Source organism: Anomaloglossus baeobatrachus, chromosome 2 (genome assembly GCF_048569485.1).
Source record: "Anomaloglossus baeobatrachus isolate aAnoBae1 chromosome 2, aAnoBae1.hap1, whole genome shotgun sequence".
In the NCBI taxonomy this organism is placed as follows: domain Eukaryota; kingdom Metazoa; phylum Chordata; class Amphibia; order Anura; family Aromobatidae; genus Anomaloglossus; species Anomaloglossus baeobatrachus.
In genome coordinates, this window is record NC_134354.1 from 240446898 (window position 1) to 240463391 (window position 16494).

General features: G+C 43.5%; 1 protein-coding gene across 5 annotated transcripts in view; it reads left to right on the top strand.

Moving 5' to 3' along the window:
* Positions 1 to 16494, top strand: part of LOC142291293 (C4b-binding protein alpha chain-like) — a 187875-nt gene that overhangs the window by 53228 nt on the left and 118153 nt on the right. For all 5 annotated transcript variants that reach the window (XM_075335729.1, XM_075335726.1, XM_075335728.1 and 2 more), the window contains one exon: positions 5010 to 5195. In XM_075335729.1, the coding sequence (XP_075191844.1) occupies positions 5010 to 5195 (186 nt within the window). The remainder of the gene's footprint in view (positions 1 to 5009; positions 5196 to 16494) is intronic.

Consider the following 16494-nt stretch of genomic DNA (forward strand, 5'->3'; position numbering starts at 1 on the left):
ATAACAGGCGATCAAAACGTAGCATCAGCGCAAAAATGGTACCGTTAAAAACGTCATGTCGAGACGCAAAAAATAAGCGAGGAGCCTCAGATCCTGAAAAATGAGAACGCTACGGGTTTTGGAAAATGGCGCAAAACGTGCGCCACGTTGTTTGGACAAGCTTGTGATTTTTTTAACCCCTTAGATACAAGTAAACCTATACATATTTCGTGTCTACAAACTCGCACTGACTTGAGGCATCACTTAGATATCTCAGTTTTACCATATAGTGAACACAGTGAATAAAATATCCCAAAAACTATTGTACGATCACACTTTTTTTGCAATTTTTCCGCACTTGGAATTTTTTTGCCGTTTTCCAGTACACTATATGGTAAAACTTTATGGTTTCCTTTAAAAGTACAACTCGTCCTGCAAAAAACAAGCCCTCATATGGCAAGATTGATGGAAAAAAAAAACGTTACGCCTCTCGGAAGAAGGGGAGCAAAAAACAAAAACGCAAAAACTGAAAGTGCCTGGGGGCTGAAGGGGTTAAAATCAACATTTTATGACCTGACATGACTGAGGAATAAATTTATAACAGAGACCATAAATAAACCTATGGGGGCTTTTAAATGTCTTGCAAAAAAAATTGCCTATGTTGCAGTTCTATCCAGCATAAAAGGGTAAAATTTGGTTTGTCTACAGGGGAAGATGATTTTTCAATCAAAAATCATTTAACCTGTCAGTCGGACTATGTCATCTACCTAATTGAGTGTGAATGCGATAAACAATATGTTGGTAGGACGACCCAAGCACTACACAACAGGATGAATTCACATAGGCCATGTAACATAAAACCTATTTTTATGTTGTGTCTATCGAGACATGTAACCCTGTGTCACAATGGGAAATCGAAATTGAGGATTACTCCCATTGAACAAATACTTTCCCATGTCCCTAATCACATTGAGCTATTGAGCAAAAAACAGACATATGGGATTTATAAATTAAATACCCTAAAGCCCTTTGGTCTCAATTAGGTCTGTCATTTAATTTACTAAAGTATTTTTTGGAATTTGAGATATTACTCGGGGTCTTTTAATGGTTTGAGGGCCTCCGGTATTTGTATTTATATTTTTTTAATGTTTTTACCTTGTTAACATTTTTATTTTTATTTTACAATATGTATTTTACTATAATTCTTTAACAGGTCAGGTCATAAAATGTTGATTTTAATATATGTACATGCACATCCAAATTTACCCTATACTTTTAGTATTTATTGTTTTCTATACATATATATTTTGACTTCTCTGATATTTATCTGAACATTTCTATAATACTGCGTCTTGAACTCATACAGGGATTCCCTTATTTCCCTTAGTTCACACGAGGGGTTTGTTCTCCCTCCTTTCATCTATGACTTGTTCATGGCCTTGGTTTCTACGGAGTACTGGATCCATATCTTTGACCAGAGGATGCGCACTAAACTTTTTTCCCAAGCTCATGAACTTGTTTCACCCCGTCACCTGCCGGCCTGCGATAAACTCCTGTGAACTCGCAGGATGAGCGGCTGTGAGCTGAAATCTGGCACCCGATTCCTTTTTTCACTTTGATTTATATATATAATTCCTTATTAGTTTTTCCTTTTTTTTTTTTTTTTCTTCTTCTTGTCTTGTTGAGGAATGAGTTTTCCTTTCACACTATTTTTCAATAAATATACCCGCACATGTGAGTGGTACAGCGGTCTGCTCGTCCCTTGCACATGGTTCCCAGCCCTATGCGATAACATATGCTAACACTGGAAATGGGGTTCTAGGTTGACTTTGACACATCTATATATGTATATGTATATATATAATATATATATAATATATATATATTTTTTTTTTTTAGTTTTTAGACACAATAAATACACACCGTTGTTTTTCCTCAATACAATTTTTATTACGCGTTTGTATTTTTCTGGGACTTAAAGAAAGATATCTAATGGAGACATTTTCTATAATTTAACAATTTCAATGTATTACGTCATGTTTATTTTTAAATGTATGGATTCCCGACGATTTTTTTTTTTTCTTCAAAGGAGGTGGTGTCATGACGTCAGCACAATGGTATATAATGCTTGTGTGGTCTCTGTTACAGCAGATTTGATGTTATTTTGCCTGTTTGTCCTGTGGAAGGGAGCTGAGTCTCCTGAAACGCGTTGACCTGAGCATGAAATAAAGCAACATTAATCTTATACTTCCAAAATCATTTGGTCATTGGCGCGGCTTTGAAAACCCATCTCTACTACTTTTTATCAGAATATATTATAATCAGAATATCAGAATATAATATCAGAATATTTTTTCTTAAAAGTATTTACATATGGTTAATCAGATCCATTTCTAGAATTTCTATGTACAGGTGATTTTAATATTAGGTTTTCCCTTTGACAGGTTTCCCTTTTTATAGACTATATCCATTCTTGATACAGAGGTCTTTAGGGATTGTTCTTTACTTGGACAACCACTTCTCATTTCCCATGTTATCCCCCGTAATAATAAAAAAGTATACTTCCAATATCAGCGCGGCTCCAGCGATGTCGGAACTTGCGTTCCAGGGCCCACATAACATTATGACACGCAAGCCCCACAAGCAATCAGCGCCAGCTTCTTTCTCCCTGCCATTAGATGCTTGAGTAATTAATAGGAAGTGAGCGCTGTGGCTGCCACTCACTTCCTGTTAATTACTTAACTGTAAGAAGGTGGGGAGAAGGATGCCGATGCTGATTGGTCGCAGGGCTCTCGTGTTATAATAATGTCATGTAGGCCCTGTGAACGTCTGTTCCAGCATTTTTGGAACCGCGCAGGCGCCAGAGGAGAGTGTACTCCTTTTTTTTTTTTTTTTTTTTTTTTTGGGGTGGGAACAGGAAATGAAAAGGGGTTGTCCCAGTAGTAGACGAAAACTTTAAGTATTAGGTTGCTTGAGGCTCCACTGGCAATGTACTAGAGTTCATGCCACCTTTACTTGCAGCTATGATGCATGTATCTTGTGTGCTGACGCTCTATATAATTCTATGGGAACTATGGAAAAAGTCAAGTGTTTGAACATTTAGTACCTAACCTGTTGCTGTTGGGAACCCCCCCCCCCCACCTCTGTCTGTACTGCCTGTGCTGTCAAAGGCTAACATCAGAGCAGTTGCTGATTACTTTGTTACGTTGGCAGCTTTTGCATATTTGTCATTCAAAGCCATGAGCAGATTACTAGTGACCAGTATTTTATTTGACTATACATGTTAGTTCCCAGAAGTTAATGGGTTCAATTGTTTCCTTATGCAAATATTAGATCGTAATTGTGTTACAGGTTATTTCTATGACTTAGAAAGCAGGCTTGTGTATGCTATCATCAGGCATATGTGGGTTTAAAGTGAACCTGTCAGTTGATACATGCTGCCCAACTCTGGGCAGCATGTATCAGCCACCAGATAAATGATTACAGCCAGATATGTTTAACTATGAATTGCTGCACTCTCTTAGGCTGCTTTCATACATCCGGCCTCCGCTGAGCGTCCCAATCCGGCTCAAAAACCTATGCAACGGATGCAGCGAAAAAAATACATCCTTGCATAAGTTTCTACATGCGGCCCGTCCATTTTTTGACTGTTGCGGCTGGATACTGAGCATGCTCAGTTCAAAAAACCGCATGCGGCGGCTGGATGCGTTTTTTGCCGCAGGACACTGCATTCGGCGTCCATAGGCATGCATTGGAAATCGCGCCGGATGCGGCGCGATGCGTTTTTTTTGCCGCACAAAAAACGTGCCAGGCAACGTTCCATCCGGCCGCCACATAAGCTAAATATGCCATATCCGGCAAAAAACGGATGCAACGCAAGGCCATGCGGCACAATACGGTGCTAATGCAAGTCTATGCAGGAAAAAACGAAACCGGCGGCAAAAAAAACCTGTTGCCTTTTTTCTGCAAAGCGCCGCATTGTGCCGCTCAGCAAAAACCGGATGTGTGAAAGCAGCCTTAGAGAAAAACATACTTTTAATAGCTGCCAGGGATAGATCTGCAAGATGGACTAGTCATACAGGCGGGTCCTCAGCGGCTTCTCCCTGTCCGCTGACAGTGACTGACAGGTCTTTGCTTATACGTGTTTGTAGATAGAGACTTAGGCTATGTGCCCACGGGAGCTTGCTTCTGCGGATTTTGCCGCGGAAAACCTGCGGATTTATCTGGATTTTCCAGATAAATTCGCAGGTTTCAGCAAGTACAGACACTCCCCATGTTATCCTATGGGACATGGGGAGTGTCTGTGTCAACGTTGCGGAATATGCTGTGGACGTCCCGCAGCCGCACATAACTGCATGTCAATTATTCCTGTGACATTACCTGCGGAAATCCTGGCTCTCCACTATGGAGATAGAGGTCGGGACGTCCGCAGGTAAATCGCATGAAAGTCCGCAGGTTTACCGCAGCTATTCCGCTGTACTACCGCAGCTACCGTTAAACCTGCGGCCGTACCTACGGATATATCCGCAGGTACGAGCTCCCGTGGGCACATAGCCTTATCGTCACTGCCTATATGACTAGTCCACGTCACGGCTAATTCCCTGACAACTATTAAAAGTGTTTTTTTTTTTTTGTTTGTTTTTGTCTGAAACAGTGCCACGATTCAGAGTGAAACATACCCTCCTGTGATCGTACAGCCAGTGGCGGATGCATACTGCCTATGGTTTGGGCAGCATGTATCAGCTGACAGGTTACCTTTAAATTCCTGACATCAGAGCTTGCTGTGATCCCTGTAAATATAAGTGGATTTGCACAATAAGCATTTATTCCGGATTTCAAAATAAAAATTGATAGCAAAATTCAATACATTGCTAGTGAATGGCGTTTTAACAAGGCACGGAGCTTGCCTGAGCAGCCATTGTATAGTTTCAAGTGCTTCCAGTAATGTTTCTTGGAAATTGCCCAGCTGTGTTCTCTTTAGCTTAATTGTATGGTGTTATATTTTTAAAGTGTTTTTTCTTCCCCTCCAGCTGATTGTGGGCCACCTCCAGTTATACCACACACTCTGTCAGTTGAAGAGACGTCTGGAGTCCCTGGTGATACTGTTGTCTATGTGTGTGATCGCAACAGTGGGTACTATGACATTCCAGACAAAGAGAAAACCATTACCTGTAAGGATGACGGCACATGGTCATCAGTCCCTGACTTCTGTGCAAGTGAGTGTGTGATTTTACTTAACTGCATTATTTAAGATTGCTTTTTAATATTTACTTGATATGAGATATTTTGTTTAAAGGGATTTTCCTGGAATTATTTTATAGAAATGGAGGTAATTAGTTATATCTTGGCCCAGTTAGAAGACTTTAACTCTTTATCCACTGGCTTAATGAGGTTGCACAGTGGTGAGTTTAGTGATTGATGTCTATGAAATGTAGTAATCTAATAGCTTTTCTAAAGTAGTTCAATTAAAAAGTCCTTACCGTTCCCCTTCTGCCCTAACTGCTTTATTATTTTTCTTGTATCTTCCAACTTGATGACCTGTAGTTTGAGAATCCCTAGTGCATCAGACCTCGGGGGCAGAGGCTGTGCTCACTGCTGCAGCTTCTTTCTCCATCCTAAAACAAAGCGTCATCAGTGACGTCCATTTCTGGGGATGGGCTAGTCCTTGTTTTACTACGCCAGTTGACAATTCTGATGTATGCATTGTAGCAGCTCACTGTGCAATATTCCTTTCTCAGTGCGATATCACAGTGTGCTCCCTCACTGGCTCTAATACGTAACGAGTCGGCAAGGGAGCACTTGCTAAAGGAGATAATACAGCGAGCAAGAAGAGCAGATACTAGCCTCACCACAAAGTCTTTTGATAGCAGGACTGGTCTGGTACAATATTCTGTGTCCATCAATGCTTCCCTCACACCATCATGAAGTGCAGATGCGTTCTGATGAAGACCCCTTTGCTTGTCATGATGTCTGTGTCTGAGCTTCAAAACAGTCTGTGATTTTTAAAATGTACAGCAATACTCTGGTTTTACTGTATATATACAAAAAGACAATCACAGGTTCATGTCACCTAAGAGTACATTGCTATGATCAGTGTTACTCATGTTCTGGAAGCTGCTTATTTTTGCTACATTCAAAATGCTGCTTTTTACAGTACAAACTAAGTGGATGGGATTAAATAGAAATCTCCTGTCCACTGCATCTTTTGCGTAATCTCACCTGTGGTGTATTTTTCCAATCCGTAGCATGTCACTTTTTCGTGTGGGGCACGATTTTCCAAATAGACTTGCATTACATGAAAAAAAATCCGCAGGTAAAGGGCACACGTTTTTTGCTGCATTTTTATGGCAAAAAGGCACCAAAAACGCATGTAATCCAAACCGAATGACGTCAGTACCTTAAAGTTTCAAAGACAAAACAGCTTTATTTTATAGGATGATGCAACAAACAGAGGAAAAAAAGCAGCGTTAAAAGTGCAGCAACAAGAACACACAACAATATAATGAAAAAAACACAAGCAGCATCAAAAACTCAACTGATCCTGATTGGGAGAACGTAGCCTAAGGGTACCTTCACACTTAGCGATGCAGCAGCGATCCGACCAGCGATCTGACCTGGTCAGGATCGCTGCTGCATCGCTACATGGTCGCTGGTGAGCTGTCAAACAGGCAGATCTCACCAGCGACCAGTGAACAGCCCCCAGCCAGCAGCGACGTGCAAGCGACGCTGCGCTTGCACGGAGCTGCCGTCTGGAAGCTGCGGAGACTGGTAACTAAGGTAAACATCGGGAATGGTTACCCGATGTTTACATTAGTTACCAGTGTGAGCAGGGAGCAGGGAGCCGCGCACACTGAGCGCTGGCTCCTTGCTCTCCTAGCTACAGTACACATCGGGTTAATTAACCCGATGTGTACAGCAGCTACATGTGCAGAGAGCCGGAGCCAGCAGCACAGGCAGCGTGAGAGCTGCAGAGGCTGGTAACTAAGGTAAATATCGGGTAACCACCTTGGTTACCCGATGTTTATCTTGGATACAGCTTACCTCAGCTGTCAGACACCGGCTCCTGCTCCCTGCTCGCTTCATTTGTCGCTCTCTTGCTGTCACACACAGCGATCTGTGTGTCACAGCAGGAGAGCGGCTTTGAAGAAAACGAACCAGGGCTGTGTGTAACGAGCAGCGATCTCGCAGCAGGGGCCAGATCGCTGCTCAGTGTCACACACAGCGAGATCGCTAATGAGGTCACTGCTGCGTCACAAAAAGCGTGACTCAGCAGCGATCTCGGCAGCGAGCTCGCTGTGTGTGAAGCACCCCTTAGGGAAGTAATAAGTACTGTAAAAAGTAAAACTATAAATAAAAAAAAAATGATATAAATTGAAAAAGAGAGGAAAAAAAAACAAAAAAACATGAAAGCTCAATCTAGAATTGTACTGACCTGGACATTTGATGACAGGTCATTTTTAGCACACAAGGTACACTGTATTATCCATTCCCTCCCCCCCTCACAAAAAAAGTCAGAATTGTGTGGGTTGGTTTTTTTTTTTTGGGGGGGGGCTTTTTTTGCAATTTCACCGCACTTGGATTTTTTTTCCGTATCCCAGTACATAATGTGGTGCCATTCAAAAGTACAACTCTTCACGCAAAAAAAACCCCCCAAAACCTCATACATCTACAGTGCCTACAGATTTAGCAGGTTTACACATTAGAAATTAACTTGGCATTGTGACATTTGGACTGTAGATCAGCCTGGAAGTGTGAAATGCACTGCAGCAAAAAATAATTATTTCTTTTTTTTATTTTTTTTTTTAAATTGTGAAAAGTTTATTCAGAGGGTCATTTATTATTCAACCCCTCAAACCACCAGAATTCTGTTTGGTTCCCCTAAAGTATTAAGAAGTATTTCAGGCACAAAGAACAATGAGCTTCACATGTTTGGATTAATTATCTCTTTTTCCAGCCTTTTCTGACTAATTAAGACCCTCCCCAAACTTGTGAACAGCACTCATACTTGGTCAACATGGGAAAGACAAAGGAGCATTCCAAGGCCATCAGAGACAAGATCGTGGAGGGTCACAAGGCTTGCAAGGGGTACAAAACCCTTTCCAAGGAGTTGGGCCTACCTGTCTCCACTGTTGGGAGCATCATCCGGAAGTGGAAGGCTTATGGAACTACTGTTAGCCTTCCACGGCCTTGACAGCCTTTGAAAGTTTCCACCCGTGCCGAGGCCAGGCTTGTCCGAAGAGTCAAGGCTAACCCAAGGACAACAAGGAAAGAGCTACGGGAAGATCTCATGGCAGTGGGGACATTGGTTTCAGTCAATACCATAAGTAACGTACTCCACTGCAATGGTCTCCGTTCCAGACGAGCCCGTAAGGTACCTTTACTTTCAAAGCGTCATGTCAAGGCTCGTCTACAGTTTGCTCATGATCACTTGGAGGACTCTGAGACAGATTGGTTCAAGGTTCTCTGGTCTGATGAGACCAAGATCGAGATCTTTGGTGCCAACCACACACGTGACGTTTGGAGACTGGATGGCACTGCATACGACCCCAAGAATACCATCACTACAGTCAAGCATGGTGGTGGCAGCATCATGCTGTGGGGCTGTTTCTCAGCCAAGGGGCCTGGCCATCTGGTCCGCATCCATGGGAAGATGGATAGCACGGTCTACCTGGAGATTTTGGCCAAGAACCTCCGCTCCTCCATCAAGGATCTTAAGATGGGTCGTCATTTCATCTTCCAACAAGACATCGACCCAAAGCACACAGCCAAGAAAACCAAGACCTGGTTCAAGAGGGAAAAAAATAAAGGTGTTGCAGTGGCCTAGTCAGTCTCCTGACCTTAACCCAATTGAAAACTTGTGGAAGCAGCTCAAGATTAAAGTCCACATGAGACACCCAAAGAACCTAGATAACTTGGAGAAGATCTGCATGGAGGAGTGGGCCAAGATAACTCCAGAGACCTGTGCCGGCCTGAGCAGGTCTTATAAAAGACGATTATTAGCTGTAATTGCAAACAAGGGTTATTCCACAAAATATTAAACCTAGGGGTTGAATAATAATTGACCCACACTTTTATGTTGAAAATTTATTAAAATTTAACTGAGCAACATAACTTGTTGGTTTGTAAGATTTATGCATCTGTTAATAAATCCTGCTCTTGTTTGAACTTTGCAGGCTCTAACTTATTTGCATCTTATCAAACCTGCTAAATCTGCAGGGGGTTGAATACTACTTGTAGGCACTGTATGTAGATGAAAACATAAGAGTTACACCCTTTTGAAGAAAGAAAATTTGGTTAGAGGAGGAAATTTGGTCATGTTGGGAAGCAATTAAAGAAACCTCCCCTTCCCCCGCCCCAGGAAAGGTTTTCTGAAACTAGGAAAACCTCTCATTTTCTTAGCCTGGTATGTAGCTAATGTACATATTTGGCCAGGCTCTTGTGGTCGGTCTCCTTGTCAATAACCATTAAATAATGTAAAATAAGAGCTCTTCTAGCAGAATGACAGCTGATGGAAAAAGCAAGTCCATTGCAAACATGCTTTTTTTTTTTTTTCACCATGTTTAACTATACCTGCTTCGTAACATGAGAATGACTTAAATGTACAGTAAGTAGGTACATTGATATCTACAGTGGAAATATTTGATACACTTCCGATTTTAAAATATTTCATGCACTAAAATGCTAATTACCGTATTTTTCGCTTTATAAGACGCACTTTTGTTCCCCCCCAAATTTTGGGGGAAAGTAGGGGGTGTGTCTTATAAGCCGAATATACGGGGGGGGGAGGGGGTGTATGTGTATGTATGTATATATATACACTGCAGGGTCCGCTCTGGAGAGCTGCTGGGGGCAGGTGAACGCTGCGGGCGGCGGCGTTAGATCTCCTGCTCCCACTCATATAATAAGCACAGCCGCTGTCCATCACCGTGGTGCTGAAACAGCACCGCAGTGACTGGCTGGGGCAGCGGTGCATATTATATGAGCCTGCGTCCCACTGTGATGGCACATTCCCCCCTGTGTTAGATATGGCCCCCATGCTGCTGCCCATCCTAAAATAAAAAAGCTTTACTTACCTCCTCCAGCGTTTCTCCCCGGTGTCCCTGCTTCCACTGTGATCAGGCAGGCATGCAGAGATAAAGTCACTCTGCTGTGCCGATCACATGACCGGCACCGAGAACCAGGAAGTGGAGGAACAGAAGCACGGAGGGAGACAGGAGGGAGATCAGCGCTGGAGGAGGTAAGGAAAGAGTGTTTTATTTTACTATGGGCAGCAGCTTGGGGGCGATATCTAACACAGGGGAACGTGTGCAATCCATAGGGAGCCATAGGCAGCACAGGGGAATGTGTGCAATCCATAGGGGGCCATGGGCAGCACAGGGGGATGTGTGCAATCCATAGGGGGCCATAGGCAGCACAGGGGACTGTGTGCAATCCATAGGGGGCTATAGGCAGCACAGGGAAATGTGTGCAATCCATAGGGGGCCATGGGCAGCACAGGGGGATGTGTGCAATCCATAGGGGGCCATGGGCAGCACAGGGGGATGTGTGCAATCCATAGGGGGCCATAGGCAGCACAGGGGACTGTGTGCAATCCATAGGGGGCTATAGGCAGCACAGGGGAATGTGTGCAATCCATAGGGGGCCATAGGCAGCACAGGGGAATGTGTGCAATCCATAGGGGGCCATAGGCAGCACAGGGGAACGTGTGCAATCCATAGGGGGCCATAGGCAGCACAGGGGAACGTGTGCAATCCATAGGGGGCCATAGGCAGCACAGGGGAACGTGTGCAATCCATAGGGGGCCATAGGCAGCACAGGGGAACGTGTGCAATCTATAGGGGGCCATAGGCAGCACAGGGGAATGTGTGCCAGCACAAGGGGGCTATATTCAATATAAGGGGGCCATATCCAGATTAAGGGGGCTAATTTTAGGATGGGGGGGCTATGAGGGACATATACCCTATATGATTTGTTAGACGGACACTGGCATTATAAGATGGACCCCATTTAACATTTAAAAAAAAAAAATCTCTTTTCCTTCACCAAATTTGGGGGTGCGTCTTATAATCAGGTGTGTCTTATAAAGCGAAAAATACGGTATTTGATCATCTACCAACCAGCAAGAATTCTGGGTCTCACAGACCTGATTTTTCTTTAAATAGAATCTGTCAGCAAGTTTTTGCTACCTCATCTGAGAGCTGCATGATGCAAGCAAAGAGATTCTGAATCTAGCAATGTATCCCTTAGGTTAGTGGCTTCAGCCGTTCTGACACAGTGAAAGATTTTATTTATTTATTGTATGTAGCAGAGCTCAGGGAGCTGCCCTTGATTACACTAGGCTCTTAGGGTATGTCCGCACTTTGCTTTTTTACCTGCTTTTTTGCTGCTTTTTCAACTGCAGCTTTTTAATGCCAAAATGCATGCGTTCTGCTTTTTAAGCAAAGTCTATGGGAATTTGTGATTTCTTGTGCGCACTTTGCTGTTCAAAACACTGCGTTTTTGTGGCAGAAGTTTGGGTAAAAACTCTGCTTTTAGGCTATGTGCGCACTTTGCGTCGAGGTACTTGCAGTTCAAAACGCAAATTGCAAAAACAATTGACATGTTGCTTCTTTAAAAAGCAGAGTTTTTGCCCAAATTTCTGCAACAAAAACACAGCGTTTTGAACAGCATAGTGCGCACAAGAAATCCCAAATTCCCATAGACTTTGCTTGAAAAGCAGAACGCGTGCATTTTGGCATTAAAACGCTGCAGTTGAAAAAGCAGTGGAAAAACAGGTAAAGCAAAGTGCGGACATACCCTAAGTGCATATTTCCATAGACAGAAGCTGCTAATCAGAGGGGGGTGCAGTCGGACTACAGCTGACATGCTGCGCAAACCTACTAATTATATAAAACTAAGAAGCTTAAATTAACATTAGAAGGTTATAAAAAGCAGACTTTGAAATTAGAGATGGCTGGCTGTACACTTCATGTTAACTCTTAGGCGGGCTTTGCTGGTTGTGACATCGGTAACAATGTGTTACCGATGCTGCAGCGATAAGTCCCGCCCCCGTCGCACGTGCGATATCTATCTAGTGAAAGCTGCCGTAGCGATTATTATCGCTACGGCAGCTTCACACGCACATACCTGCCATGCGACGTCCCTCTGGCCGGCGACCCGCCTCCTTCCTTAGGGGGGCGGGTCGTGCGGCGTCACAGCGACGTCACACGGCAGGCGGCCAATTGAAGCGGAGGGGCGGAGATGAGCAGGATGTAAACATCCCGCCCACCTCCGTCCTTCTCATTGCAGCCGGGAGGCAGGTAAGGTGATGTTCCTCGCTTCTGCGGCTTCTCACACAGCGATGTGTGCTGCCACAGGAGCGAGAAACATCGTACCTGTCGCACCATCGGCATTATGGAAATGTCGGAGGCTGCAGCGATGATACGATAATGACGCTTTTGCGCTCGTTCATCGTATCAAAAAGGTTTTACACGTTGCGATATCGACTGCGACGCCGGATGTGCGTCACTTTCGATTTGACCTCATTGACATCGCACGTGCAATGTCGCAACGTGCAAAGCCGCCCTTACAGCAAGCTGGCTTCAGATTATGTAGCAAAAACATCCTGACACCGTCCCTTTAAGAAGCCCTCCTACTCTGCACCCATTACCTGTATTAATTGCATCGGCTTGAATGCTTTACCGGTATAAAAGACACCTATTCACACAATAAATCACACTCCAAACCTCTCCACCATGGCCAAGATCAAAACGCTGTCTAAGGACACTAGTGACAAAATTGTAGACCTGCACAAGACTGGCATGGACTACAGGATAATAGGCAAGCAGCTTGGTGAGAAGGCAACAACTGTTGGTGCAATTAATATAAAATGTAAGAAACACAAGATGACTGTCAATTTTACTGTGTCTCGGGCTCTATGCAAGATCTCACCTCGTGGGGTAAGGATGATTCTGAGAAAGGTCAGGAATTTACCTAGATTTACATGGTAGGACCTGGTCAATGACTTTAAGAGAGCTGTTACCACAGTCTCAAAGATTACGGTTAGTAACACACTAGACAGTCAAGGATTAAAATCCTGCAGGACTCGCAAGGTCTCCCTGCTTATGCTAGCACATGTCCAGGCCCATTTGAATTCCACCAGTGACCAGCTGGATGATCCAGAGGAGGCATGGGAAAAGGTCATGTGGTTAGATGAGACCAAAATACAACTTTATGATATTCACTTCACTCGTCGTGTTTTAAGAGAAAGAAGGAGGAGGAGCACAACACCAAGAGCACTGTCCCAATCGTGAAGCATGGGAGTGGAAACATAATAATTTAGGGGTGCTTTTCTGTTAAGTGGACAGGACGACTGCACCATATTAAAAGGAGGATGGATGGGGTCATGTATTGCGAGATTTTGGACTACAACCTTTTCCTTCAGTAAGGAGCATTGAAGATGGGTTTTTGGCTGGGTCTTCCAGCATGACAATAACCCGAAATACACAGCCAGGGCAACTAAGGAGTGTCTCCGTATGAAGCATTTCAAGGTCTTCAAGTGGCCTAGCCAGTCTCCAAACCAGAACACTATATAAGGAAGGAGCTGAAACAGAATATTGCTCAGCAACAGCCCCGAAACCTAAAAGATCTGGAGACGATCTGTATGGAGGGGTGGGCCAAAATCCCTGCAGCAGTGTGTGCAAACTTTGATCAAGAACAACAAAGCTTCTGTACCAAATATTAACTTCTGTTTCTCTAATGTATCAAACTTATTTCATGCAATAAAATACAATATAATTATTTAAAAGTCATACAATGTCATTTTCTGGATTTTTTTTTTTTTTTTTTATTCTCTGTCACATTTGAGTTGTACCTACGATACAAATTACAGACCTCTCCATTCTTTGCAGGTGGGAAAACTTGCAAAAGCAACAGTGGATCAATTACTTATTTTCCCCACTGTACATGTACATCTCAAATGCTATTTGCTCGAAGACCTCTTTTAGCGGATTGGAATAATGGACATTACCAATGCAAACTGTTAAGCTTCTGGAACAGTGACTACATGGACAATACGAGTGACTGAAGACAGGCTGTTTATTTATTTATTTTATTCACATAGCGTCATTAGTTCCACAGTGCTTTACAGATATTATCATCACTGTCCCCATTGGGGCTCACAATCTAAATTTCTTATAAGTTTTGTCTTTGTAAGGTGTGAGGAAACTGGTGTATCCGGAAGGCCGCCACACAAACTAAGGGAGAACATACAAACTCCTTACAGATGTTGCCCTTGATGGGATTTAATAGATTAGTAGCTGTAAATTCACCCTAACAAGGAAATTTATAATAAATTGTAGCTTTAAGGGGGCCCTCTGCTACCAGGGCACAGGTGCAACTCCTGTCAGGTGATAGTAAATAGGCATGTACGCTCAAACACTTGAGGGGGATGGGAGCTAGATGTTGCTCGCAACCCTATCTCTCAGATGAATGTGGCTTGCACCTGTCATGATCCAGGACCGGTATTCTCCGCTCCAGAGTTTCACAGACCCTGCCTGGTCATGTCAGGGGTTACCTCCCATGAGCCGTAGGATATGTGCCCATGGGAGCTCACACCTGTGGATATAGCCGCAGGAACGGCCGCAGGTTTCCCGCAGCTGTTCGCAGGAATACGCAGCTATTTATAGCTGCGGTAGTAAAGCGAAATAGCTGTGGTAAACCTGCGGACATTCCTGCGGTTTACCTGTGGAAGTCCCGGCCTCTATCTCCATAGTGGTGGGCCGGGAATTCTGCAGGTAATTCCACACAAAGAATTGACATGCAATTACGTGCGGCTGCGGGGCATCCGCAGCATATTCCGCAGCGGCACGTATCCGCAGCATGGACACAGCACTCCCCATGTACCATAGGATAACATGAGGTGTGTCTGTGCATGCTGAAACCTGCAGATTTATCTTAGAAATCCAGAAAATCTGCGGATTTTCCGCAGATAAATCCGCAGGTTTAATCTCCCATGGGCACATAGCCTTATTCTTGTCTCAGGAGACCCTATATATAGTCTCTGAACCTGCATTCTTGTGCTGGTTATAGTTTTGCTTTACAGCTGTGACTTGCTCTGGTGAGAATTCCTGTTTGATCTGACCCCTTGTTACCGTGCCCTGACCTGTACCCTCCCTCGTTCGTCTGTTTGTGTTTCCCTCTGCATACCTGATCTCCTGGCTTCTGACTTGGTTCTGTTTTCTGACTTTGATATTGATCCTCCCTTTGCAGTGACTCGACTTTCCTGACTAGACTTTGACTATTTGACTACTCTATTGCCCCCTGTTGGTTCGCCTGTTAACTGCCTGCGGAAGTTACTCTGCTGTAGTTCAGCTGCCTTTCCGTTAGTGTTTTTCTCTCTCCTTCACTGCCTTGCTGACACCTAGTGGGGAACACGCTGTACTAAGTCACACTTGCCCTTTGTACAGTGTGAAAGCACCTATCTCTGAGCTGGATGTAGCTTGCGGTCAACGCTCAGCTGAATGTGGCTGCTAAGGTTAAAAAGATTGGCAACCTCTGGAATAGAGGAAGGTTGGCTAACCTTTGCATAGTTATTTTAGTTACATTAAAAATTCTTGTAAAAAGCAAGTAAATTGGAATTTTACTTGTTAAAATTCTTATTGGCTCATGATCTGATTGGCTTTAGTGCACTTAAAGGCGCGCCTTCAATGCTGCAAATGGAAAGTTGTTTCATTGAGCAGCATACAATTCTGCGTAGCAATTGCAACCATTGCACTAGTCTGAACAATCAGTTATCAGAGGCGCAAACAGGAAGAGTTGGTTTAAAAAAAAAAAAATTATGAATAGTGATTAGCAGACCCAGAGTGTAAAAGCCAAAATTTGCGTGGGATCAAAAGTATCCTAGTGATGGCCCCGGGCCCGGAGTCCTCAGGGAACTCCAGGTACCTATCCGGATTTCGGCAATTCTGGTGATAAAAAAAATAAATAAAAATAAAGCACTGTGGCTCAGTGGTTAGCACTGAAGTAGTGCAGCGCTTGGGTCCTGGGTTCAAATCCTACCAAGACAAACAGCTGCAGGGAGTTTATATGTAGTCCTAGTGTTTGCGTGGATTTCCTCCGGCTTCTCCGGTTTCCTCCCACATTGTAAAGACATACTAATAAGGAATTTAGATTGTAAGTCCCAAAGGCGACATATCACTGATGTATGTAAAGCGCTGTGAAATTAATGGCGCTATATACAGTGCGGGCCAAAAGTATTGGCACCCCTCCAATTCTGTCAGATAATACTTAGTTTCTTCCTGAAAATGATTGCAATCACAAAGTCTTTGGTATTATTATCTTAATTTAATTTGTCTTCAATGAAAATAAAAAATAAAAATTGTCATAAAGCCAAATTTGATATAATTCCACACTAAACATAAAAAGGGGGTAGACAAAAGTATTGGCGCTGTTTGAAAAATCATGTGATGCTTCTCTAATTTGTGTAATTAACAGCACCTGTAACTTACCTGTGGCACCTAACAGGTGTTGGCAATA